Source organism: Cyanistes caeruleus, chromosome 7 (genome assembly GCF_971803275.1).
Source record: "Cyanistes caeruleus chromosome 7, bCyaCae1.hap1.1, whole genome shotgun sequence".
Classification (NCBI taxonomy): domain Eukaryota; kingdom Metazoa; phylum Chordata; class Aves; order Passeriformes; family Paridae; genus Cyanistes; species Cyanistes caeruleus.
In genome coordinates this window covers 25,279,983-25,307,771 of record NC_141707.1, presented here as the reverse complement: position 1 = coordinate 25,307,771, position 27,789 = coordinate 25,279,983, and the positions used below count along the sequence as shown (strand labels likewise).

At 38.4% G+C, this 27,789-nt stretch overlaps 1 protein-coding gene across 4 annotated transcripts in view; it reads right to left on the bottom strand.

Annotated features, from left to right (window-relative positions):
* ITGB6 (integrin subunit beta 6) overlaps window positions 1-27,789 on the bottom strand; it is a 52,105-nt gene that overhangs the window by 7,260 nt on the left and 17,056 nt on the right. For 2 of the 4 annotated variants that reach the window (XM_023931124.2, XM_086898573.1), the window contains 12 exons: window positions 24,803-24,879; window positions 23,990-24,069; window positions 20,977-21,181; window positions 19,817-20,063; window positions 18,755-18,920; window positions 18,078-18,239; window positions 17,230-17,325; window positions 12,459-12,548; window positions 7,707-7,841; window positions 7,098-7,515; window positions 6,420-6,642; window positions 3,825-3,922 (listed from right to left, as the gene is read on the bottom strand). In XM_023931124.2, coding sequence (XP_023786892.2) covers window positions 3,825-3,922; window positions 6,420-6,642; window positions 7,098-7,515; window positions 7,707-7,841; window positions 12,459-12,548; window positions 17,230-17,325; window positions 18,078-18,239; window positions 18,755-18,920; window positions 19,817-20,063; window positions 20,977-21,181; window positions 23,990-24,069; window positions 24,803-24,863 — 1,981 coding nt within the window. In that variant the 5' untranslated portion in view covers window positions 24,864-24,879. Of the gene's footprint in view, window positions 1-3,824; window positions 3,923-6,419; window positions 6,643-7,097; window positions 7,516-7,706; window positions 7,842-12,458; window positions 12,549-17,229; window positions 17,326-18,077; window positions 18,240-18,754; window positions 18,921-19,816; window positions 20,064-20,976; window positions 21,182-23,989; window positions 24,070-24,802; window positions 24,880-24,983; window positions 25,090-27,789 lie in introns of those variants that run through there. The other 2 variants (XM_023931123.2, XM_023931122.2) reach the window with 2 other exon arrangements.

Here is a 27,789-nt window from a genome sequence, read left to right as displayed (position 1 = left end):
ATTCATTCAAAGGAAACAGAGAGACAGAAAGAAACTGACTTTGAGAGACAATATCAAGCAAATGAGGCAATCAAAAAGTGAGAGTACAAGTGCAGAGCCAGAAATGTCATCATTAGGAGTGTAAATATAATATAATATTTTACAGAAAAAAAAAATACTTTATACCTGTGTGCAGTAATACCTCTGGGGCTAAATGTTTATGTTTTCATATAGCCCATGATTTGAGTATCACTGCAAATCTAGGTATGCTTTTCAATATATTTTAGTCAAACTTCTTAGGATTTATTTTTAGAAGAAAGAAAAACAGTAGGCTTCTCAAATATTTCTTAAAAATAACTGTCACTGACCATTATTTTCTACCCATTCAAATCTCTTAATGCAATTTGATAAGCAATTATGTGAAAAATCTTTAAGTCCTCAAACTTTAATATGAAGAGTAATTGAACAGAAATCAGACAAGAATATAGCATTTTAAAGAAACCTACATTACATTTTTAAAAAGTGCTTGGTCTATTTTTTCTTCCCCATATTGCTTATTATCATAAAATTAGGTTTTATAGAAAATACTATTGGATACCATAGAAAATATGGCAGTATTGACTTCCCTCCAGTCCTTTTCTCTGCTTGTTTTAAAGAGAGAACCCTAGCTGGTTGGATTTAACCTGCTTTTGATCTGAGCCTTGCATTTAACCTGTTGCTAGTCCTTGGTGGCAGAGGAATGTGTTATCCACCAAGGGGACAGGCAGCCTGGACCTGCTGATTTAACAAGATTTGGTTTTGTTGGAAGGGCCAGGAACTGCAGGCTTATGGCTTTTGTTGGCACGTCACAGTTCCAGTAACACTGTCATAAGTTTTGCAATGTTTGTACTTTCCCAACTCTTTTAAGCAAGCAGATTCAAAATATTATCTTGCTTACAATGAGGAAAGAAAGAAAAAGATAGTTGTTAGCTATACTGAATATGGAGAAAAACTTGCAAGCGTATACAAAATATCATCCAGAAGGCAGTAACTGCACACAGATTAGTTATTTTTACATGGTAATTTTTTTATTTAATGTTATAATTTGAAACCAAGGGGAGCAGAGTACTGATTATGTGCAGTGATATGGAAATGAAAGCAAAAATGCCAATTCAAGCTATTCAGAATCCAGCTTATGGTTAGTATTTTTATTTCTCTGATGTTATTTTTAGAATGAGGGATCACTAAAGAGAGACCTTGCATATGTTATTTGCAGTTCATCAGCACAAAAATTTGCCTAGGTAGGTAAATTCCTGTAATTTACATCTGTGTAATTTTCTGCATTCTACAGTGAATCGTCACACTCTTCTGCAGCCTAATTCTGGCTATTTAAATTGTATTTTAAATAACTGGAGTAACACTGGAGGAGGAATCAGATACCAGTGGCAAGCAGGAGACTCAAAGCATGAAAGACTGTTTCTTAACAGGTACTTTTATAAAAGATCCAGCAACAAAAATGTTGACCGTAAATTTAAATGTCATTATGCCCTTTCTTGTTTGCCTTCTGCTCAACAAAATGCTTTTTTCGAGCAGAATTCACCACACTTTGACTTAGAGCAGTGCTGGTACAGAGGTTTATTCAGTCTCCAGTAACCACTTTGCTGCTGCACTGGGAATTTGTGAGGCCCCAGAACTATGGGGTAGGAAAACCTTAGGTTCTCCAAGGAAAGAGTAACCGTCCCTGTTGGGCTTATGGAAGGAGCAGCCTGCTGCCCTGTGGCTGGGGTGGTGGCAAGAGAAGCCCTTTAGGAATTTTGGTTCCTCTTGCATAGTGAGCAGAGCAACAAGAACTCCTCTTACACCTGTGTGGCAAAGGGGCAATTAGCCTAATTGAAATGTTCCAGTATTAAAAGTGAATGAAAAGTTTGAAAGTGCTGCCTGCTGTGGAGATAAGCCCGGTAAAGCGAAGCTATCAGCACCTGCAGAGCTGCTGGACACCCCATGCCCTGGCAGATCCCTGGGCTGACCTGACCTGCTGCTGGGGAGCAGGAGAAGAAAACCTTGGCAAACCCAGAACCAGAGCAGGGAGGGGAAAGGCACGACTCAGAGTCTCAAATGAGCACTCCCAGGAAACAGGAAGATATAAAGCCCACGCTTCTTTGTTGCTCCACACTTCCAGTCATTGGATTGCAACATCCACGTGCAAAAGAGAAACAAAATTTTTGATGTGCTAATGTTTTATTTAGCCTAGAGCTTTTACTTTTTTCTTTCCCCAAAAGCCTTGAAGCATTAAAGAAATTAAAATATAAACCAGAAAGAAGTATACTACCCCATGAAGTTGCTCATAATCTGTCTTAAATATTATGTGGTGTGCTAGTTATAACACTTTCAGACTGGTGGGTTTTGTTCAGGTAATAATTTTTATTCTATGATTATTTTTTAGCTGTTATTTTAAAGATTAATTTTTTTCTTTCAGGACTTCTAATGAGGCTACACAAGCATTTCAAATGAAACAGTTTGCAAAATCTGCTGCTTTTCTTTTGTCCTCTTTTTTTTTTGAGGCATTTGTATGGGAGCAAGAAGGTTGCAGCAACTGTTGTAAATAAATTTTAAATCTAAAGAAGTAGCTGACAGTGCCAATCAGGGAAGCACAGGACATGAAAAAAGGAAATATGCAGGCATAGGAGATAATATTGTCATGTTTATATTCCTGTGACCTGTGTATGTGAACAGAACTATAAAAAAGGCTGTTTCTGCTCTTAATTAGTATTTGTTATATTTGAAAGCATAACGTTTTATACATTTCTAGCTACAAATATCTGCCACATTACAAAAGTAACCTGAAAACTTTACTAACTGAAGAGATACAATAGAAGTGCTTACATGTTTTTTAAGAAAAGATATTTTTATATTGATAAAAAAATACTGAAGTATTGCCATCAAAAGGTGCATCTTTGCTGGAAGGATGTACATCAGTGGCATTTCTGCATGCACACAGCTCTGGATAGGCTTCCAAGAGCTTGCAGATACAAACCTTAGACATGCACACAGGACTCTGCATTGTTGTCCTTCTTACATTTGTTGTGTTTAATGCTTAGGGTACATCTGTGATGTGGTTATAGCTAGCCTGTGTCCTGCCTTACTTACCAATTGCTTGTGCCATAGGGCTGGGACTAGAATTGCCACTAGAATAAACACAGGCTGCCTGCTAAGCAGGCACCTTCCTTTACAGAAAAAAAAAAATGCACTTTTTTGATTGAAAGGTTTCTTTTGGATCTTTTTGATTGTGGTGGGGTTTGTTTTTTTGGGTTTTTTTCCTGATAGTACTATTTTAGTCAAGATTAATTGCCATTCTAGAAATTCCCATTGATGTAGGGCACTTTGAATTAAAGCAAATAGCTGGAAGATGTTCTTAGCCTTTTAGAACACAAGAAATATCTTTGCCACTGGTTCAAGGATTACACCAGCTGCAATCAAGACTCTGCCTAAGGACTGGAGTCAGGTTTTGTAAGGCTGAAGAAGCCCAACTGGAACTCAGGGTACAGGCATAACCTAAACTCAGGAACTTTCATCTATCACTGATTTGCAGGGACTAGTATTTATTAAATTCTCTACTTTCCTGCATGAACTACTTAGAAAATAGGCATGATCCAATGAGTTAATTACCTGGAAGGGTTATACCAGCCCTGTTCTGCATTTCCTACTTGCCTCAGAAGAACCATAGACAGACGGTACGTATTGTATTATGACGCATAATATAATTCCACAGCTGAAAAACAAGGCTGCTTTCAAATATAAAATTACTGAAAGTGGAATGTCCTGCTAATCACACACACACACAAGAAAGGAAGGCTGAGTATACCAACCCTTTGCCATGCTGACAGTTGCATCAACCGATTTGCATTTTTCACTGCAATCTCCCAGTGACTTGTCATCGGAAGCCAAGTGACATTCCACACAGCTCCTGTGCAAAATAATTCAGCAGCCCATCAATCTCTGCCTGCCACAAAGCAACAATACAAAAGCCAGTATATGTGCATCTGCATTTTAAAAAGGAACTAAATAAAAGGTCTTTTGCTATGGATACAGCAGTTCTCAGGAATATGATAGGTACTACCACCAAAGAAAATCCTGACAAAACCAAACAAAAAAAAAACCCCCGCCTGAATAAAGGTATTGTGGATAAGCTCTGTCTTGTCCTCTATTCTCTCCCAGTTTGTTAGCTACCAGACAGAACCCCGGGCAACATTATTCATGTAGGTCTATCAAAGACATGTGGTTACTCACATGTAACATTCATCTGCAAAAATTAAAAAAATATTCTGAACACTAAATATTCTCACACGAAATACCAGCTGAAGGAATTCCTATCAGATGAACAATATCTGAAATTGACTTCAAAGAGATCAAGCTGAGGCACCTACTATGAATCTGCCTTTGTTGCTAGTCTATTGAATAATGCATTAAAACACTTTTCAGGTGTCTCAACTGTTGTCTCTTGAATATGATTACTTGTCTCAGGTATTACTTAGATCCTAATTATACTAATGAAACTTACAAGAAAATTATTTTTTTATTCAGTGGTGGAATGATTGAAATATTATTTTAAAACTCAGAGTCTAGACCAATTCCTTTAGAAATCTCCCTCTAAATTCATTGAGGATTTTAATAAATCCAGGGTTTATTAATGAAAAATAAAACAACAAACAGAATTCATACATGAGCATTTCTGATGGAAAATGTATTTGCTGATTTCTCACAAACAGCTTCAGCCAAACTGAGTGGTTGAGACTGAGAAGCAGCCTGAAAGACTGATTCCATAAAAAAAAAAAAAAAAAAAAAAGGAAAGAAAGAAAGGAGAGGAGAGGAAAAATGAAAGGGAAAAAGGGGATCTGCAACAGAATATAAAAAAGCCCCTGCCTATCTCCTGTTGCATTGAGTTACATATATCCATGGGAATAAGCTGAGGCTACTGAATTTATCTTCAGGATATGGAGGTGACCTTATCCCTCAGTCTGGAAATGGTGAATAGTAAAAGTCAGTGGGTAATGGGATAGCCTCTATCTCATGGAGATAAATTCAGTGTTGGTGGTGGTTTTGTCATATCCACCATGTTTCTCATGCTACACTCTCTTTCTCAGCTGCCTTGCCATTGATCTCCACCTCCTCTGACCTAGTCTTTCAGCTCTCTGTTACCCTACCCAGCTATTCCCAGTGTTCTCTCTCTTTTTCTTTCTGTGCCCTGAGTTTCAGCAAGAGAAGATACTGAAACAGAAAGAAAAGATCCAACACTGCATACAATATACATGTTTAAATGGGTTAATGTAATGCCTATCATGTAACTTTTTATTTCTTATTCTTTGCCAGACTGGGCAGAGCAGAGCAGCAGAATTGTTCTTTTTGTTTAGAGCAGCTGCATACAGAAATTCTCTTTGAACATACCAAGAGTGTCAGTTTTCTTAGGGCAAATTTAGCACTAACAGAAAGAGACTGATGAATTAATGACATCATAGAATAGCTTTTCACTCAGATGCACTGTAGATTGCAATGACAGGTATGAAAATACAGTGTTGGAGAGAAATGGGTCTCAGCTCTAAATAAGGAGACAGGACATTGTCATGAACCATGCAACCTAAACTGCTCAGAACTCAGAAAGCAAAGCTGAGGTCATTAATAATGTGTGTTCTGTGAAGCTTAACCAACTTCTAACTTAAATTTCTGCTGAAGACTGCTCCATTTGGACTGTAGCCCTACTATTATACTATTATATTAGCTCATGTAATACAAGCATGAGCAATGTTGTACTTAGAGTGGTCATCTTCACAACCTTTGTATTTTTGGTTGCTTTTCCTCTCATGCTCCACAGCATCACAGCAGGAAAACTACATAAATTGAGTATGCTCAGTGGACAGATGACATTTCACCATTTACAATCAATTTATCATCCACTTATACATGACATACAGCTACCCACTTATTCATTCCTTGACTATTATCTAGTTTATTATACTTACACCTCTTTAATTCAGCCAAGCTTAACTGAATTTGGACTATGACTTTGCAAATGTGTGAAGCCTGAATGGACAGCATGACCTTACTCATTCATATGTATGAAAATGGTAATACAAATGCCAAATTTTTCTGTGAGGCCATATAAATGTCAGATAAGGTCACGATTCTGATTAGTTGTACAGCCAGGGATAGCAATGGAAGTCTAAAGTTTTACCTGTGCTGCTTGAAGTTGACTTAATAGTTTCACATAAAGCCCTTTTGTACAAGAGTAATGTTCATGAATGGTTGATAGATGAGTTGTGACTATCCACCTCAAAGGGCAAAGAAGCTCTTGGGTTCTGGTCTGTAAATCCAATTTACAGACATGGCAGTAAACACACTGCTGAGGCAGTGTAGGAAATAGATACCTGGATGATATAAACATCAGAGGTTTAAAGCCAGCCCATTACCGTCTGGAACTGCAGGGGTCACCGCAGAGAGGGCATTTTTCACACATTTGGCCCGAAGCACCTGGGTGGGTGCAAGCACATGTCCCACAGATGCAGTCACCTCTCCCACTGCACAGTGTCCCGTCCTCAGCAATGCAGGTGCTGGTATCAGTTGTGCAATTACAGTATTCACCAGTCCATCCACTGTGGCACTTGCATTCCCCACAGTCACAGTCACCATTGCCTGGAAAAACATTCATTATACTTCAAATCAGTCACTTATAATTAAAAAATAATCTGAAGTATGATCTTTAAAATTATTCTCTTTAACAGAAAATATTTTTCTCTCTCTAACTCTTCTTCCAAACATTTTTCTTTCTCTCCCAGAATCTTCAGTTTTAAGTAAGAGGATCAGATTTTTGCTTAGACTGGCTGTAAGCCAGTGCAGCTCCATTCTCTCTACTGGAGTCCTCCATGCAGTTCTTGCCTCCTGGCAGTGCACAACCTAATTTGTAAGTACTTCCAATTTATAATGGCATAGCCGAAACTATTTTAAGTCTAAAGACCATTCATAACTAGTAATTCTTTACACGGAATTGACTGCAACTGAACATACAATGAAAATACAAATCCACAAGCTCCCAGTGAGTCCATGAAGCTCGAAGTGCGGACAGCAAGGCCAGCACCGAGGGACCGTACCTGCACACTGAAGCCCTCTGTGCCTGAGGCAGGAGAAGTCATTGCACTCGCAGCGGGGCCCGTACACCTTTCCGAAGGGGGACGGGTGGCACAGGCAGTGCCCGCAGTAGCAGTCGCCTCTGCCGCTGCAGGAGCTGTGCTCGGCAGGGCCCCTGCAGGAGCTGGCACCCAGGGAGCTCTCGTGGCACTCGCAGTGTGGCCCCATGTACCCGGGGCTGCACACACACACCCCGCACTCCAGAGAGCCTTTCCCTTGGCTGCACTTTGGGCTCTCCTTCTCCGCCTTGGCCTGACAGTCACAGCTGCAGAGGGGATGAATTTCCATCTCCAGCATGTCACTGAGCCCCACAGGTTTTATCTTGATGAGCCTTCTGCTTTTTTCGCAAGAAGAGAGACTTACAGTCACGTTGAAAGAGACCTGGAAGAGAGAACAGGGAACTCTACGTGGTGCTCAGGAAGTGCATGGACAGGAGAGAGCAAGAGGGTCATAGATACTGCCTGCTTTTTGGTGACTTGTTTGAAGGAAGATCATTTAATAAAGAGAAAACTCTACCTTGTGTCCTAAATTACATGAACTTCGTGTCTTTGGAGAATACATTCTTCACTTACTGTATCTCCCACTTTCACATGAGAGCATTTCCTCTGATGTGGAAAAAAGGTCCCATTGTTACAGATGGCCGTGAAGGAGAGATTGAGCCCTTCCGTCTCTCCCAGGATCTCCAACTCAACCTCAGACCTCAGCTCCTTCAAGGAAAAAAAGCGTGAGATGGATGGAGTGATAACACTGCTGCATGCTGCCACTGCTCCATGTCTGTGAACATGGACTGTAATTTATCCTGACTTACACAGGAGCACACTCATGCTTTGGCACTTTGTTTACAGAACCCTCTATTGCAAGAAAAATGGGGAATGAGCAAAATGCCGACAGACCCAGCTTTCAGTGGAAAGCAATGGTGGTATCACTTTAATATCCGCTGTCACGGGGCTTATTTCCTGCCCTTCCAGGAGAACAAATTCAATGTTTTATTAAATCACCTTTCATAACTCTGCTGACTGATGCAGGTTTTCTTTTAGGTCTGGATTCTCTGAGGAGTGGATTTGTGTCCCTGATTGCATTGCTAGGTCTGGGCTTTTCCTGATTAGCCAAACTGTGTCAATACTGCTCCCTCCCTTCCTTTCTTCTCACAATGGAAATTCCTGCTTCATGAGCTGTTTGTACTGTTTTAACCTGCATTCAACAACATCCCTATTATTTAAATCAATTTGTTCAATTAAACTTTAATTTTGTAAGTCACAAACTGTCTTTCTGAAATCACTCATACTAGGTATCTGTATTTTAAGTCTTTAAAATATTTTATGGCAACTTTGCTTACACTACCTTAACCCAAAGCCTGTCACAGGCCATGGGGAAATTCCCTATGACTTCATTGGTCTGTGGATCCAGTAAATGGAAATTTTTAAAAAGTACCTCAGCAACTGCTGAGAAAACATCTCACTGACTTGACTTTGTGCTCATAGTTTAATTGCCTGCAAAATACCCCCTGCCCTTCAGTCAGAGCACAGGGAACTTGCTGACTTTACTTCAGTGAGTCATTCTACTGAAGGTAGCAGGATGATTCACTAGAGTAAAGGTCTGCTGGGGTAAATCAAAGCAGAAATAGAGTAGGTATAAACCTGCATAGACAACTCCCTGTCCTATGTACATGTTCTGGATTCCTAGGAAATTTGTCTTAGGGCTGTAAAATTGTGCCCTGGGCATCAATGTTGGTAGCTTTGGATATGTCCAATTTCCATTTCCATTTGATTTGGAGGTAAGTGCTTTCGTCGCTGTTGAAACAACTCAGAGTTGTCGGTAATAATTTGTTTCTCATAGCTGGGCTCTCCCAAAAGGACCCAAAAGAGCAAATTTCTGGGTAAAGCTGTGACTGTGGGCATGTGCTTATGTTACAGGAGGTATCACCAGTAGTCCCTCTTCCTCCAGCTGCAAAATTACAAGGTGCAAACAGAGTGCAACTGTGAGAGAAAATGAAATGCTGCTGAACACCAAATTGTAATACTTTGAATTCTGGAGTCTGTATTGGGTCATTTGAATGTGGCTTGCTGTTGTGAGAGATCAATTTATGCATTTTACAGCACTGAAAATGAACACAAACTGTAATAAATTTAAGGGTTTTAGATTCTAATATCTGTGAGCACTTCTAACGACATTTTAAAACTACTAAGCTGTCTGGCCATAGTTTGAGGACAAATAGAAGATAGTTAATAGCAAATAGGAGCTTTAAGCAATTCAGAGAGAAACATCTGTAGCTCAAAAAATTTTCTGAATGGAACAGACAAAGAAGTGCTAAATACTTGTGCCCTTGTGGTATCTGTCCTTTCTAATACATTATTTCTTTGTTCTTGTTTCTGTGTAAGTGCAGGGATTAAAAACTGGGGAAAAAAAAAAGCGTAATTTTTCTGAAATTTTAAATTCTTGGAATGGCTTTAATCAAATGGCCTGCTATCTGTCACAAAGCATTTTAGCCTACAGCTCTGCAACACAAAATGCTGCAGAATTCAATGCTAAACAAAGCAGGCAGAAATATGCTTACAGAAGAAAATGAACCATACTTGGAAAGAACATGAGAACTCCTTGCAACAAATATTTTGACAGCTCAGACTTTCTTAACTTGCTTACTTCCTCTCTAAAGTTTTTACATGGCAACACATGGTGAATAGCGTTAGCAAACCTTGTGTTTGCACAGCAAGTAAACACTCAAAAACACTTTAAAAGTGTTAAAAGATTTAGCCTAACTCTGCTCCTAGGGGGCAAGTTATTTATTCCTTTTCTTGTGAGTGAAGAAGCAGAGACAGAGGACATCAAATTACACTTCTGAGAGTATAATGAAAAGTTTCTAACAAAAGTAGCTTTAGTTCTGTTTTGCATGTGATTTTCAACTGTCGGTCTCCTGTTGTTTCCTTCTTCACAGTCAAAAAAAATCCAGATACCTTTACTCCTGTCAAATAAAGTGTTTTTTTAGTGCTTCCTGCTTGCAAGATTTTTGGTCACAAAACAACAAGATTGTTAACCTTGAAGGTTAAGTCTAATAAAATGGACTTCGGGAAATTTTGAGTGTGATGTTGCTACTTGCACACTCCTTATATCTTGAAAAAACGGTGGGATTTTAGGACTGTACGTGCAGCTCTGGTACATGGTCCAGACATGCTGTGCCTGGATGAGGTTGTGACAAGTTATGGCCCAAAGGCAGGAGCACCCTCCCTGCCACTCCTGCCGTGCAGCAAGCACAGAGCTCGGAGCTCCCTCCAAACCGTGCCCATGGAACAGATGAGAACAGAACCAGCCAAAACCGCTCAGGAGCTGCATTGTGCTCACCACTGCCAGCCCTGCCACCTGCTCTGCTCAAAGCACACAGCAGCTAAAAAGCAGCTAAAAAGCCAACTGAGGACATAACTGTGCCTTTGTATAAACCTTAGTGTGCCTGTACTGTGTATGCAAGCTCTTGTGGGCTCCACATCTCAGGAGGCACTCATGAGAGTCTGGGAGGGTAAAGAGCCGGTCAGATAAAGTTACCAAGGGGATGGAGCAGCCAAGGAGAGACTTAAAAGACTGGGATTCTAACTGGTAGAGAAGAATGGGGGTGTGAAAAGTGTCTCAGTAACACAATAAAATGAAATGATGAAGACACAAAGATAAGGGGAATGCAGAGCTGTTATTCACCAAACCCTACAACTTGGGAACCAGGGTGGACTCAGTGAAAATTTAAAGCATAAGAAGCAGGTTAAAATAGGAATCAGAAAATCATGTCTTGACACAGTGAAATTGAACCCCTTCTTGTCATAGAAGGCAACAGAGGCCCACAGTATCAGCAGGTTCAAAAATGATAGTAGGAAAAAAATCATAGGCCACAGGAACATAAGCAGATGCTAACGACAAGAGGCAAGGATTCACTCTTCACATCTTCAATATTCCAGTGAGGCATCATTCCACACCTATGTTACAGCAAAAACACACAGAACTGGGACAATTTTTGTGTGTTTTCCCATTACTTACTGACAATAAAATGGTATTACAGCTGTTAAATGTAGGAACCTGTGTCTATACATTAGACTGCCAGCTTGGAGAAATGCTGATAGGAATCAGATGTGACCAGCAGCAGGTTGGAATCCAGAAGTAAAATTCTGTTGCCACTCAAAGTTTAGCAATAACTTTGCTCATAAGAAAATTTCCTCATCTTCATTTATTACAATTTGTACACTCCCAAGATTAACCCTGAAGTACTCTCCTTAAAAAAAAATTCATAAAATGGAGAACATCCTGGTACTTGCATTTCATTTTTAAAAGTCATAATTCAGCAATTGTATTACCTTCATTGCTTTTATAAGATTTAGAAGAGTTTGGTTTCCTTCCTATCACTAAGACCAAAGTAATTTTGGTACAACAATGACAATCTTATTCAGTTGTTAGAAGGAAGAGCAGAAAAAAAAGTAAGGAAAGAAAGAGAAGCTATTAGAGCAGAAAAAAAAGTAAGGAAAGAAAGAGAAGCTATTTGCAAAGAGTTATTTGTCATTGTAGACAACCTGTAGAGCAGGTTTCTAATAAAAATGGGCTGAGATGGATCAGAGAAATTGATGGAATATCAGTGTATTTGTAAATTAATATATCTGTGCAAAGATCTGTACAACTGCTCAGAAACACCCCTCTGACAGAAGAGAACTAGGCACCCAGGAGGCATTTTACAAACAAAGCTCTGAAGAGCAGCGCTGTGTTTATGTTCCTGACATCATTACAGTATTTCTTTGAATTACTTAAACAAACCCATTCGAGTCCTGGCATTACCTAAACAAACCCACGTTGACTCCTATGTTCCTCTTTTTGAAAACCTCAGAACAGCCTCACAGAGGCAGCATCAAATTGCTAAAGCAGAGAAGAGCACTGAGCACAGAATAGTGTTTTTCCCCTCAGATATTCCTGCAAAGCAATTTTTTGTCCGCTCTGGTGGCAGCTACCAACAGGGAGAGTTGAGTCCCTGTGGAGATGTGGAACTGAGAGATCTGAATATTAAAGAAGGTTTATGAGTGGGTGTAAAATACAGGAATATGAAGAAGGCAATGCAGATGACACACTGATTTAAATTCACCATTCTAGCAGAACTAAGGATTGACAGAAGGCTACAGGAATTTTGGTTTTGTGCTTACTTAATCCTCAAAGTGAACACTTTTCCTGTTAAGGTCAGCATCTAACATAAAAAAAATTATGCAATCAGTTTGTAAAAGGAATTAAAGACGATTCTTTTTACCAAACTGCAAACCAACGTTGCACATGTAAATGTGAAGGAAGAAACCACATTGTAACCCTCTTACCTGATATGCAGCAATGATCAACTGGAGAATATTTCCAGAATCCTTCTGTAGCCGTCCAACGGTAGCCCCAGGAATAAGCTTTGCATAATTCTGGAAATATAAAAAAATGGATTTAAAGTCCAACAAAAGCTTGGGTGACAAGGAGCTACTATCTAAAAAAACCTCAAACCCAGAGAAAGAAAAAAACCAAAAAAAGCACCCACAAAAACCCCCAAAAAACCACCTCAGCAAAACAAAAAAGCCAAAATAAAAAGGAAGGAGTAGATAACAAAACCAAGTACATTAAAGCCAACTGAAATAAATGAGAGTAACATTTTCAAGGATTCCTGCAGTCTCCGTTGCACGTTCTTAATGAAAAAAGTCAGATGGAGAAGAGCTGGTTTCATTTGAAATTCATTGAACATACATTCTTAAATCACCTCTATATTGGAAGTTTGATACTGTTCTTCAAGCTCTAGTTTCTCCAAATTTAGAAGGAAGATACGTTTTATCAACATCTGCATTTCTCTTTAATAAAAATATCCAGAAACAGACTCATCTGCTCGATTGTTGTTGCAATGTTCAGGAGTCTTGGACCCTACACTCAGCATCTGCAATCACATTTTTACTTCTGCACATGTATCTCAGTGCTCTGTGGCTCTGATGGATTGTATGTTGAATTTCTGTGAATAATACAGTGCCAATTTAGCAATTTATTTCAGTGATAAATTTTCTTCTCTTTTTGCATTAAATTGCACTGAGACACTAACATGATATCTGATAGCTAGATTTTAAATACAGTGAATTAAAATTTGTCTTGCTTGATTTTTAACTACATGAACTTCCCTTGCTTTAACACATGCCTTTGGAAAACAATGTGTTCATCATTTAAAAAGAGGCATTGTAGCACCAGTTTTCCTTTACACATTATCGTATCAATGCTGTTATTTTAAATAAAAGGAAAATATCCAGAGAACTATTAATAAACATGGGTAATTTGATACTCTTATATTCTTCTTATCCTTCATATCTCCAAAAGCTCTGTGATTACGTTATGTATTATGTATGGAATAGTTATCATTCATTAGATTTCTGGTGCTATTGTAAATCAGTGGGATTAACTGCATTTTATGTTACAGCTGGCGACTTTGCATTCCTGACTCCTCCCGTGATTAGTGCCCTCTCAAGGATTCCTGGAATATTGAAACTCTGTTTCATACATGTGGACCTTCTGAGAGAAAAGATGACAAATCTGGAATTTAAAATACACTCCCCTTTAATCTGTGGTATGCAAACAAACAGCAGGGATATGCTGCCCTGAGCACTTTGGTTGATCTCTCCTCTGTGAACAAAAATTTTCTGCATGGTGATACAAGGATGGCATTTCAAGCCCAGGCTGAGTGTGTGTGTCCAGTCCATTGGTTAAACCTCACCTCTTAGCAAATATTTCTGTTCAACCATTGCCAAGGTGAGGCAGATTGAGGCTTTTGGGGTGCTACTATCGCAAAACATCCAAAGGATATCACAGAATTTGGTCCTTTGGCAAATATTCATTAAAAGGTGAACTGCCATTTTATAGAGATACTTTGACAATTATATATTTGAGCCCACTGGGGTTATGTCTCTACTTCAGCAGTGTAAATAATAGAAGAATTTTCAACATAAATAGTGTGCCATGCCAAATATATAAAAATAATTTGAAATTCTGTATGAGTGTGGAGACTAAAGTATTTTTAGTTCAATTTCCAGCAGTGCAATGCAGTTGAAACCCCAATTTTCAAACTATTTATCCTGTGATATAAAAAGAAACAATTAATCCAAAAAAGAGTAATTTTTGTTTCAAAAGAAATGCTACTTAGTCAGGACTAAAGCTCGAGTCTTTCCCTTATCTAAGTTTGAATACATTTTTAAAGAATTCCGCTTGAAAACAAATAACATCAGCAATAATAGCAGCTACTTCATGAAAGTTTAAAGACCAGTGTTTTGTTTTATACCAAAATAGGAGTGGTTAAAATACAATTATTATTGCCATATTCACAGATGCTCTTTAAGTGAATAGCTTGTATAGAATGAAAACATCCCCTGCTGCTTTGGCAAGACTCAGCTGAGACTACTGATGCTAGAAGTTAGACATACATAAATATATTAAAAAATACCTTTTTTTCTTTGAACAAAAATTCCTTTTAAAAAATAATCTCAAATTATCAAGGCTCAGTGCAAAGAATTTTCTCTCTTCTTTTGCATTAAGAGGTCTAAATGATCTCTTGAGGTTACTGTGCAGTAATTTTTTAGGTGCATGGAAGGTTCAAAAGCAACGCCAGCCCCGTTACAAGCATAGGTGTTCTGTGCTTGTGCCACCCCTAATATTTGTGTTAGATAATAATACACATGTAAGCGGACAAACTGAAAATTCAGTTGAAGAGGATCAAGAATATTACATGACTGAATTATTTGGGGCTAAATTGTTGGGGATTATACAGGGCTAGAAATACAAAATATATATTTGACAGTCTGAACACAGCACTTGAGACTAATGGAATCTATCAAGTCTATTTAAAGAGGTGCTTTCTAAGTCCTTATAGTAATTTTAATGTAAGCTTGTCCCTGAGAACTCTATTATAAATAACGAGAGTCAGTATTGGTATCTGATGCAATTAGAAGCCTAGTTCAAGTAGATTTGAGATGAGATATTTGGGCAGAGTCTTTCCACCTCAAAGGATAAATGGAAAATTTTTTTCAGGGGGACTACAGAATTCCCATCACCAAAGCTTTCAAGAGAAGTGAAACACCAAAATTTTTAGAGTCCTCTGCCACCATTTCCAGGCTACCTGAGCAGGGGCCTTAGCACAAGAATAATTCTCATTGTCTTGCTTTGTTCTTTTTACATTCCTAAGCATAGATACAGATTATTTATGTTAATATTACAAATTTACATTACAGAGATGAAGAGGTGAAAACATAGCAATATTTATTTCCCTGTTTGCACATTCTACACAGACTCTTTAAAGGTAATTACTCTCTGGAAAAACTGAGCTGTGACATTTGTGTATGATTTTTTATACTTTCTTTGACCAATTTTCCACATCACCTACAGGACAAAAAGCAGACCACAATAAAAACAGCTATCCATATTAGTGAAAGAAAGCAGTATTAAAAGGATAAATCAGCAGATAGACTATATTCAGTAGGATTACTGTACAAGCTATTAGATAGAAGGTAGTTGTATTTTCTTTTTTCTAACAAAGAAAGTAACAAGAGCAAACCATTTCCTAGCTGGGTTAACTATGATTTTGGTTTTTGTGTTAAAAGCTATAAGCTTATAAGCCCTTGTTCAGTGTTCCCTGTTACCAGGGGAAGGGTACCTCTTGGTAACTTTGATACTGACATAAGACACAGGGATACTGAAATAGAAACATCTTGGTAAGAATGCCTGTGGACAACTTTGAGGGTGACCACAAGCAACTTCCAAGGTAAAATACAGTGCCACCAGCAAGAAAAATAGTTCTTTGGACCAAAAAAAGGCTCTATAAATCAAACAGGTGTTTTCAAACTACCTTCCCAGAAAAAACCCTTATTCATGAAGCATGCATAAAAAAATCACCTATAAGAAAAAATATTTCAGTTGTCATTAATTTGATCTCTATTAAGAAATTGTTGGAGACACTCCATTTGTAAGTGGTCGACTTCTACTGTTATCAATCTAAATTTTCATGATCCAGCTCAGTATTCAATACAATCTTCAAAAGAGCAAGGCAGTCACTGCTTCAAGACACAGTGTTCCTCCCCTTGTCAAGGCTGGAATCTGAGAATCAGTTTATGCAATTTGCGACTCTTGTCACTTTTGTCAAACAGCTGGAGCACCAATCTTACTCAAATCAACTCCACCCCTGGAACCAGTTGCAGAAGTACTGGGAGGTCTTCCCTGGGTTAGACAAAAATAGAAAACCATCCTACTGGTAGCTACCTCAAGGACTCAGCTGCTCTCTCTTTTTCCCTGCTCTTTCTTTCCTATTTTCCATGTGACAATCACAGCAGAGGAGCACCTCTCCTCATTACTGCACTTCTGCTGTTAATACAGAATGTTTTGCAAAGGCTTCTCCTTCAGAAAGCTGGTCTTATTGTATCACCAGGATCATCCTTATTGGCTTCCTCTCAGCCAACTTGAATACGTTTAGACAAGCAATTTCACTCTGCTTGTCCCCTTTCACACAGCAGGGTGTAACCAGGCAGCCAAGCTTAGGCTGCAAAACCCCTTAGTACCCATGATGAACTCTTACCTAGAATCTCTTTTAGTGTGTTAAGATTTTTTTTTCCCAGGAGCAGGACTAGACAGAAAATGAAATAATTGAAACGGTCACAGAAATAAAGAAAAACCCAACAAACCAAGATCTCAGAGCTGAGCTCTGAAGATAGCTGCATGTTTCAAGGTATGTTCTTATATTATAAAAGTAAGAAAAGGTTCAGCTCTCCTCTAGCCTTGTAAAATACAAAAGGCTAATTACAGTGTTTACACTGCATACTTTAGCAGTGCATAGTTTGTCAATCCTTGATTTAAAGGATTAGTGCAATTCAACTTGAAATCCAATTTCAAAGTTACCTTAGAAGTCCAAAATCAATACGTGAAGAAGCACTTAAGCAGAAGAGCTTTCCTCTGATATACAATTTCCTAGTTATTTTTATCACATAATTATCTTGTAGAATTCAGTCCTCAGCACTAGAATTACTGCATCAGCTGTAAAAAAGGTGAACCTTAAAACAAACATTGCCAAACCGAACATTTTAGTTTGCTTACCTCATATATGTGAACTTGCTCATTTGTTACAGCAAAAATTAATAGAACATTGTTTTGCACAAGTTTGTCTATTAATTGTCCAATTGTGGGATACTCCTGCAAGCAAACAAAAGAGAGGCACATCAACCTGTTTCTCCCGTGCTTTCAGTTCCTGTCTCCCATGAAAGAAACATTCAAGTGATCATAATGAACACTTTGCTCTCTGTGTAGTATAAACTTTAATTAGGAATACATGTATACAAAATAAAAGAGAGCACATATAATTTCCTCATGTTGTTTTTAAGGAGAACCCTCTGTGGCAAGTACAAAGCCAGATTCCACAGTGGGGGCTTTGGCTCAGTAGCATCTGTGTTATATATATCATATTTAATCCAAAGAACAACACTGCAGCAGAGCAACAGTATTTGTCCTACAGTGAAGACCACAGTGTGTATATTCAGTATTTTTGAACACTGAATCTTAAGCTGATAAATGCAGGAATAGTGTCCTGCAAATTCTTGAACTGGTCCTGAATTGACACCCTTTCAGGGAACATAATTAATGCAAACCTTGCCTTCCCTGAAGAAAGAAATACTATTTAGTCTAATTGCATGGGCTTTCCTGTTGTAGAAATCATATTTGTTCTTTCTTTTTTCTTAGTTATAATATATCCAAATTCCATACAAACACAGTTTTCTCTCTTTACTGAAACATGCAGTTACAAATAAAATAGATTACATGAAATACCTGGATTCCCCAGCTTTTACACATTTCAGTGTTAAAAGTGTAATTCACTAATTTTCTTAGTTGTCTGTGTTAGTCTTTAAATTTCCAATATGTGAGAGTGTACAAAATTTGTAGGCAATTACCAGAACAGTTGACATGGAATATTCATTATTATGGTCCAAATGACAATTCCCATCATTAGGAATAACAATCCCTGCCAGCTTACTGTCCATCCCAAAATGGGAATCAGCGTCACTCACAAACACCAGCAAATGTAGAGAATCATTCCTCCATCCAATTTTTTCCTGTCATTTAAAACACATCAGATTAGCAAGATACACTGCATCACAGCACAGTAAAACAGTAAAATATTTGGAGAATGGCGTCTCAAAATAAATGAATAGCCTTGTTCTCAAGGAGGTATCAAAGACAACACATCTCCTAAGAAATTATATTCATTCCATTGTCTTTGGCTAACATTTTGTTTCCCCATCCTTGTGTTTAATAACATGGGCTGGCCATGTTCATGTCAATCTGCTTACTACTCTAAACAGAGTTAATAAAAAAAATATTTAAACAGAAAACCAGACCCAGTAATTATAGCCATATTTTTCCCTGGCAATTAAAAGGAAACTTAGACTAAAATATCGCAATATGCATGTTTTACTTGTACAGCCAAAAGTATTTTCACACAAATTTAATGAGGCTCTTGGTTTGTGTTAAAAATTTTTGAAAAATAATCTGTCACTTTGAAATACCAACATATAATACTAGAAGAGATAATATATAGAATAATATTATACCTTGAAATTTCAATTACCTTGCAAACAGCTGCCTGCATAATTGCATCAAATCCTCCCTCTGGAGTGTCTATATTAGCAGAAATTCGCTGTCCTTTCACGATTTCATTGAATTTTTCAGCATCATTTGTTAGTGGCAAAACATTTTTATATCCAAAGGTGGGTAAACACTCATATGGTACACTTCTGCAAGAAAAGTGAGACAGCTTATGGATAATAGAGGGTGAAAAATCACTGGAATGGCTACTTCAGAGACCTCCCTGGATTAGTTTTGGTCTTCTGTCTCTTGTCTGTGCCTGAGAAGATTTAGTGAAAAACCTAAGGTAATTAAAGAGCATTCAGTGACTTGGACAACAGGAAAAAATCCACATAAAGGCTGGGAAATGCCTCCTAGAGCAGAGAAATTCAGCCAGTTACCAACGTGCAGCCCTTGCCATGCCCCCTGCTATGCCTTGATCTCATATTTGGAAGAATATTGGGATCTGTACCTCCTTAATGGCATTCAGAGACAGCCACCAAGGTGCTGCAGTCCTGCTCCAGGTTCTCCCCTACACAGATTAGCTAAGGGCTAGGGCAGCCAGGGGCTGCAGAGACTGCTGGACCTTAAGGTGAAAGCAGGAGAATAGCATTGATGGCTAAATGAAACTGGTATTCTGTGTTGGGTCTGAGTTTGCAACTCTTTAGTATAGTTCATAAAATTCTTGTGTGTATATATATATATATATATATATATATATATACACATTTATACACATATTCCAGAAAAGGAAAGAAATTAAAGAAAAATAAAAAAAAATAGAAAACTACATGCTGGATACCTTTTTGTTAACATATTAAGCATATTTGCAACTAGCAGCAAAAGCTAAAAGGAGACTCACTCCCAGACTCCTCTATCCTAATAACATAAGACTCAACAGAGTGAAGATTAGAGGGTGAGATTCAAAGAACCAAAACTTGTTCCACAAACTGACTCATTAACAGCTGGAAGAGGGGAGAATTTCCAGAGAAATCAATTTTAACCTAAAGATTAATATTATGACAGCGTTGGCACGCAAACAGATGTAGGGAATTTCCCTGCCTACCTGCAAGGGTTGTTTATTTCTGCAGCTGTAGTTTTGATAAATGGTGAAACTGGTTTTTCAACAAAAGATCCAAACCCCAGTCTAAAGTTGCTTGTCAATTTTGACATCTCTTTGGAAAGAGTTGAACCCAGTTCTTTAATTGTATTAAGATCATCATCCATGGAAGCTGAAAGGTCCATGAGGTAATAGAGATCAATTGGATAATCTTCAGTCTGGCGAACCTTGATCTGTATTGTTTCTTCATGTCCTATTAAGGTGAGGGGAAAGTGAGATACATATCAGCACTTCTGTGCAGAGAACATGAGCAATGCCAATTTCTTCATAAACTTCTCTATGGTGACAATTATCTGGTATTTCAAACCACCAGTAGTATTAACAAAAAAAATTGCTAAATTGTCAACAAAAATATCTCAAATAAAGGTCTGAAAAATTAAAAGTAGTTCTAATGTTTGCGTTTTTTCTGAACAGTTTTTTGTAATGCAATAAGCACAGAATTAAAATCAATTGCTATCATTTGAAAAAACATGAAAATATTCCTTCAGCACTATGCATCTTTAGAAAATTTAGATATGAAACTAATTCGAACTAGAGGTAGCACTTTGGGGTCCTACCATATCTTTTATAAATTTAAACAAAATCAAAGTGTATACAGAGATTTTATTCTCAGTTCCAACAGTATGACCTGACCTAACTGTATGTCTCTTACTTTTTTCTATTCCAAATTTTCTCCAGGAAAAATTCACGTCTGAAGGACCCCAGGGTAGTTCAGGAATGCTACCATTAATGTCACTGGTACCTTGTAAATCCTCAAAGCAAGATTTTATGCTGCCTCTGAGATACTGTGCTTGCTAGACCAGCAGGGGAGAGGCACAGGAGCTTGGCTGGGGAGGAGCCAGGGGCTTTCATTCTCTCCCTGCCACCTCACTGGCAAGAGAAGAGAGGAACTAAAAATATATATCCTTATTTTTATGATGTACCCAGCACTTCTGAAAATATTCTGAACTCAGCTGAACCTAGTTTTCATGCGATGAGTCAACAGATAATTTTGGACTTAAAACAGGTTTTCATCTTTATTCTGTCAAGATATCTTTTAGATTGTTCAATCCAAGAAGTTTCAGTTCTTCACGCTGTCTGAAATAAACCTATGAACTCTGACTTACCTGGTCGCAGCCTCAGAGTTAATTTCTGGGGATAAATCTGTGTGACATCAGAACTGTTCTTCTGGGCTGATGCCGTTAGGGGATCATTTTTGTGAATTTCTACTTCCGAAATGGGAAACTCAATCGAATTCAACTGGCATCCTTTGGACAAAAGATTTTCCAGGGTATCACACCTCCCATGAATTCCAGACGAGTCTGTGTAATTCTAATGCAAACAGGAGAAGGAAGGGATGAGTTAAACATTTTTACTGACTAGCCACCAGCACCTGCCAGACAAAAGGTCAGTCCAATGCAGGGAATGGAAACAAAGGTGCAAGTTTGTGCAAACTAGTACAGAACTAGACACAGGTGGCACAGAAACCCAAATTTGCCCTTCATGGGTCATGTCACACAGGTGTATAATTAATGTAACTTACACTGGCTTGTTATCCTGGGAGAAACTGCTCTATTGTTGGGGAATGGGAATTGTGCCACTCACTGCATTTGGCTTCTCGCAGTACTGGGAATGATAACACAAAGCCCCTCTGAGCCACTGGCTTTTCTGTCACAGGATTGTGCCACAAATTCATCAGTCTTTCCTACACAGTTTTGAACTGCTGACTGAAGCATGTCTTTTAATAAAAGAGGTCTTGCTGATAATAAACTCCTGGACAATTTGTGACAAACCAATATGTGGGTACCCAGTGTTTACTGGTTCTTCTTTTCTGGCCTACACTTTCTGCTCCACTCTCATTTAATCTGTTCACTGAAGCAGGCATCGAGTCCTTGTTCCTCTGCCTGGTGCCCAACAATGACCACAGCCTGTCCCCACAGTTCCCCAGCACCAGTGGTGCTCTCAGAATCCCCACACCTAGATTTGCCCCAGCATCCTCCTTGACCTTCTCCCAGCCAGAGGAAATCACAAACCTACAGATATCAACTGGATATCTCACAGTTTATTTTCATTACTCAGTTGAAAGCAGTGATATGCATTCCTTTCCACAGCACTGCCACAGGGTAGGTACTAACCTCACATGGTGCTGAAGTTAATGGTTACTTTTACAAAGAGGCTTCTGTGTCTTATTACCATTTCCCAGAACTACATCTAGAGTTATAATTCTCAAAATCAGTCAGCTGTCTCCCAGAAACTGCTCTGAGCTGCAAGCTTTTTTGTCCAAAACCTGGGCAATGTCTGACAGAATCAGCTCTGCAACATTCAAATCCTGGCAGATGGTCATGGGCCCATATCATGCATCTGCTCTTTTCTCCTAGGCTTGGGCAAGCAACCCATGCATCAGCCATTGGACCACAAATATTCTCTGAATTCAGTCACTGAAAAACTTTCCATGCAAAACAAAACAAATTTGTTTTAAACCTATTAAAACCAGAATTATGACCCTTTTTTCCACCAATATAGCACCATTTATGCCTGAAAATTGTCAGGAATCTTATATATTTAGGTGGAAACAGTGTTGAGGCACCTGCTGGGAACAGTGGTTTATTATTCTCCAGATTGAACCTGATGCCTTTGCTCAGGCAAAACTCTGACCCACTGCTTCTTGAGTACAGTACACATAAATGACATGTACCATTATAAACCTTTCACAGGGAGATCCATATAATCTCCTTTAGTTACACAGTTTGTAACTTTCCAAAACGTGTGAAGAAACAACCTCTTATTTCAAATACAAAGTGTTCTTATCCTACAGAAAGCAGTGGTTACTTTGGAGGTGCTTTTGTTTGCTATGACACTAAAGCTCCTATGTTTTTTGCACGTCTGATGTGCTGTTTTCTAACAAAGAAATGAATGAGCTTATGAACAAAGAAGAAAAATCTGAATCTTCACTGTTTACTACAGTGAAATTTTCAACAGTTCCACAGTTTTGTTTGGTTTGTATTTTTAACTCAATAAATCAATAATTTATATTGGGCTCTTTTTCTTCCCTGAAAATACATGACAGTAATAAAAATTATGTGATCCAATTTCAACAAAATCCTGTTTCATAGTAAAAATATAAAAATTATTGCAAACACTCTAATGTGGGGTCCTTTAGACTTCCATGGTAACATATTATGCAAATGGAAAAAGATGTCTTTTTAGATTTTTTTTTTTAAATATGCAGTTTTTTCTTTCTTAGCTATTTCATGAAGAGTATTTTAGTCCCACACTAAGTGTCATTTTGCTGTACACAAGAACAATAAAACTCTTAGCAGCAAAGCTGCAATCCAGAAAATAAAATTAAAAATACTTTATTTCTCTACTATTTCTGACAAGTTTTTAGTTGCAATAGCTGACTATCTTGTTAATGCCAATGAACTAAGAGTTAGAACATTTACTGTCAAGTGGGGAGATATTATTTAGCACCATTCATAAGAGAAAGTTTTAAAAGCAGAGATGTGGAACCACTTGCCCAGGGCTGCACTGAAAATCTGAAACAAAGGTATAGGAAACAAACCCAGATATATTTTTTAAGTCTAATGTTTTAGCCAAAACACATCTATATCATATAAATTATAAAGCTGACATTGTCATACTTAAAATCAACCACAGATTAATAACTTCTATATGGAAGTTTTATATCTGCAAACTTTTACACTGTTGATACCTGCAAACCTTCTGTTTACATTGTCTGGCTGGGCACATAATCTGTAAGGTACAGTCTGGCCTCTGACTTTGTGTCTGGTGCTTCATCATCAGTGCTGGGGGTGAGCTAGCCCTTGGGCTGATGATCTGAGACCCCCTAATAACATTTCTATTTCTGCCTTAGATTTGGAAGGTTGATTTTTTTTTTTCAAACAAGCAAGCAAGCAAACAAACAAACAGACAAACACAAACAAATATCCAAACAACCATACTGTGAAAAACACACCATGTAGAGTAGATTAAATTCCACTTCTGATCCCCAGGAAGACTTCACTAAGTGCTGCATGCATTACAAAACCGTGGGCTGACCCAATTAAGTCAATACTTCATCACTCGGAGTGACTACAAAGACTTCAAGTCTTACTTTGAATTTTTTTTTTATCACTCTACCTCTTGCAAACACCAAGCGCAGTGTGGTCCGGAAAGCAAACAATCTTCACAAGTCACTGCACTTTCCTGAGAACAGGTCCCTGAATTTAAATCCAAGAAGATAAAAGGCTGTTAATAATATGCTTAATCATTCAATTTATGAAGAAACTTGTCATTTAGAGAACGTAGGTGGTGAAAAATGCACACATATAGCCATATTTAGGATGACTGATAAAATTTCTTCTTAACGGTAGTTCTATTGGTAAAAGATTAACTCTCCAATAAAGATTCAAACCTCAGAATTGCTGGCAATTAACATACCTCCTTTTGCCTGCTTTATGGGTGGCATTCACTTAGAACATATTAACTGGTTCCCTCCAGTGCACCTGAGAGAGTGTTACATGTGTTTCTAGGATGGTGTAGCTAAGTAATTTCCAGCATTGCCAGGGATATTAAAAGAACAGATTTATGCTCGCTCTGTACGCATAAAATTGCTTCACTCAGCTCTGTAGATACTTGACATGATTTTTATCCATTGTGTAACTGCTAGAGAAACACTCGCTCATATGTATAATATGAAAGATTCTTAGCAGATCAAACTGTGATTAGTGAAAAAATTGTTCGAATGTCTGTCTCTTTCAAACCTGTTGTGTTATGTAATGGCCACCAAATTGTAGATGAATTGGAAATGCAGCCCTACAGCAGTCAAAAAAAAAGTCATTAAACAGAAAGGAAAGATTAAATACCGAAGACAGAGAGCTATTTCATGTCAACTTCAAGCAAGAAACAATGCAAAATGGTTTTGAAATGGATCGCCCTGCCCCTTAGCCTTACCTTGCACATAGTTATTTCTTTGCAGAAATAGGAAACAGAGGCAAAGCAATTCAATCCCCATTCGTTTTCAGTGCTGGCTGCATGACAAAAAAATATTAGCTTGTTAATTATCGTCTGCGTAAAGGTAGAATGTCGTAAAAACCATGCATTCCTGGAGGGAATGTTTTCAGATGTCACGTACACCGGATTGCGAGGAAACTTCAACCCCAGCGGGACAGACCATGAACAAAAGTGAAAACAAGGGCTACCTGGGCAGGTAAAGAGGACAAGCTGTGCACACAGTAACGTGAACATTGTTATCACTTCCTTGTTTTCTTGGACTCCTTATAAGGCATACGGGGAAAATTCATTCAGGTGAAGATTTCTGTCAGTCCCAGTCATTCCGGGTCCTAGAGCAACCCAGCCAAGAGACCAGGCACAACAACCCTTTTAAGGCTCCTTCAAAATAACACCTTTAATTGTGCCCTGAGGGGAGATGGATCATTAAGATTGCCAAGTGAGTATACCTGGAGAGATGTAAAAATCCCACTTTTTCAGATTTCCTGATGTGAAGGGAAACTCATAAAGGCAATTGTGGAAAAAAACAAAAACCAAAAACCAACACAAAAAACCCAACAAAAAAACAAAGAAGCAAAACCAGAAAATCAATCACAGATTAAAATGGAGGACTTGACTTCAGTACTTCAAGATACCAAGTACATTGATTTTATTAACATTCCAAACTGAAAGGGAAATGCTGCAGCTGTGGATTTCTTTAATATACAGAAGAAGGAATAATTTCAATCCCAGTACAACAACTGACTTGAAAAAATAATCACGTCAGCCTTAACTCTGCCTAATAAGTGGCCAAATATGCTACAGCACAGAAATGACTGCATAACAAGTTATTGCTATCTCTCCTCTGCCTTCCCAAACTGAAATGAATGAAAAATATGTATTCTTTACCACCTTATTAAAAGGAAATCAAATCTTTTATTTCCAAATTTCATCTCTTCCCATCTTTTATGCTCTGCTATTGTCTGTTTTAAAAATCATTTGTTCAAGACAAGTCCTGTCTTTTTATAAGGATTTGCAATAGTAAAAGTAGGGATGGGTCTGTATTACATAAATTCAACATGCCTGAAACATTCCTGGGCATTGAGGCCAGCTGGCACAGAAAGACCTGAGTTTATGATCGCAAAGATCCTATTGGGACCATTCTAGCAACCAAATTGTGCCCAGAAATGGTTTGCAGTGAGTGTTAATTGGGAGAGGTCAAATTCATGCCAGGAAGCATTTTAACAGTCTAATAGCATAGACAATCTCATTCTAGTGCCTGGAAATATTCCCAGGCACATCCAATTTTACTAGTATTTACACAGACTATGGGTAGTTTCAGTAGCAACTCAAACTGGATTACATCAGACTACCTTTGCTCTGCCCTTGTGTTCCCACCCCTTCGCTCTTACTAGTCAGCATTCGTGTCCAAACACGCCGTGTTTTGAGCTGATCCAACTAAAACCCAGTCACCTTCTGTAGGGAAGGTGGAGGGCTGGTTTTCATCTGGTTGGGCCCCTTAAACCCTGTGGCTAGTTCAGAGCTCAAGGCAGAACTGGCAGGAAAGGTGAGAATATGTTAGGTCAAATTTAGCCCAGTTTAGGCTGTTGTGGAACCATATCTTAACATTTCTATTTACAACAACATTCCTAAGTCTCCTTCAACTGCTCTCTATGTCTCAGAGTGCCCTTTGTAAGGCACTTGTTCAGCTACAGCAATTTCCTGCGCCATTGATTGAAAAAAGCATTGATTAGATTATGTTCCCTCAGTCTGTGAAGACACAACACTGTGAGAATTACATAAGGTCAAAAAGAAGTGGAATCAACCAAGTGTTTGCTCTTGCTAAGAAAAACATCCTCCTGCAATATGCCATTCAAATATCCTACTTCCCTGGGTCTGACTGACATTTGTGTGTGTGTCCTTTAATATTGTTACTGTGTTTGCAGCCTTGCAGCCCTGCAGAACCCAGCTCTTTCTCTTTCAATGTGGGTCACCTTGTAGCTCTTACCAGCTACCTGCCCCTGGTAACATGGGAACACCTCAGAGCACAGGGCTTGGTGGCAGTCCTTCAGCCACCACAAGGCACCAGCCACCAGCAGTGTCTCAAACTAAGGACCAGCCAGCTGAACAGCTGGCAATTAGTAAATCATTATTCTTGGACTCAAGATATCAAACTTTGAAGTGTAGAGAGAATTAATAATAGAGCCTACATAAAACTTACAAATTCTGTTTGATATTATCAGTTCCCGACTTGCTTGTGAGGTAATATTTTATATAGGTCTTGACAAGAATAGCATGGCTGGAGGCTAAGTGCCTGCTTCTGAGCGAGGTGGCTTCCAAAAAATATCTGAATTAAGTCTTTCCTCAACAAAATAGCCAAGTTTCTGCAAACTGTAAGGAATAGACCTCTCTGGACAGTCTGGAGAGAGCAGAGAAGGAAAAGAGAGTAGCAACAACAAAACAAAAACAGAAACAACAAAACAGAAACAATAAAAAACAGACAAGGAAAAAAAATAAAACGGAGAGCAGGAGCCTAAGAGAGTTCCTGAAAGAGAGACAGTGTGCACCAAGAGTAAACCTTGGGCAAGGTAAGAATACCTAGACAGGAAGCAGACAAATTATTCTTGTTTTGAAACATCACCTGAGATAACTAAAGGTAAGTTGACCAGGAAGTTCCTGTACTAGATCAATGCTTTATTTGCTTTAACTATCACTAGAAGAATAGAACCTCAATATGGAGTAGCCATGCTGATGTGGGAAAGATGTGTAAAATGCTCTGGGGTCATGGCATTGCTTGATTTGACAGCAGGGTTCCCCGTCTTCATAAGGCTTTTAATACAGTCTTGCATCACCCACCCAAATTAAAGGCACTGATTCAATGAGATACAAGGAAAAGGTATAGAAAGAATGCAATTATTATTGTTTCCATCGGCCCCTACATCTTCATATTG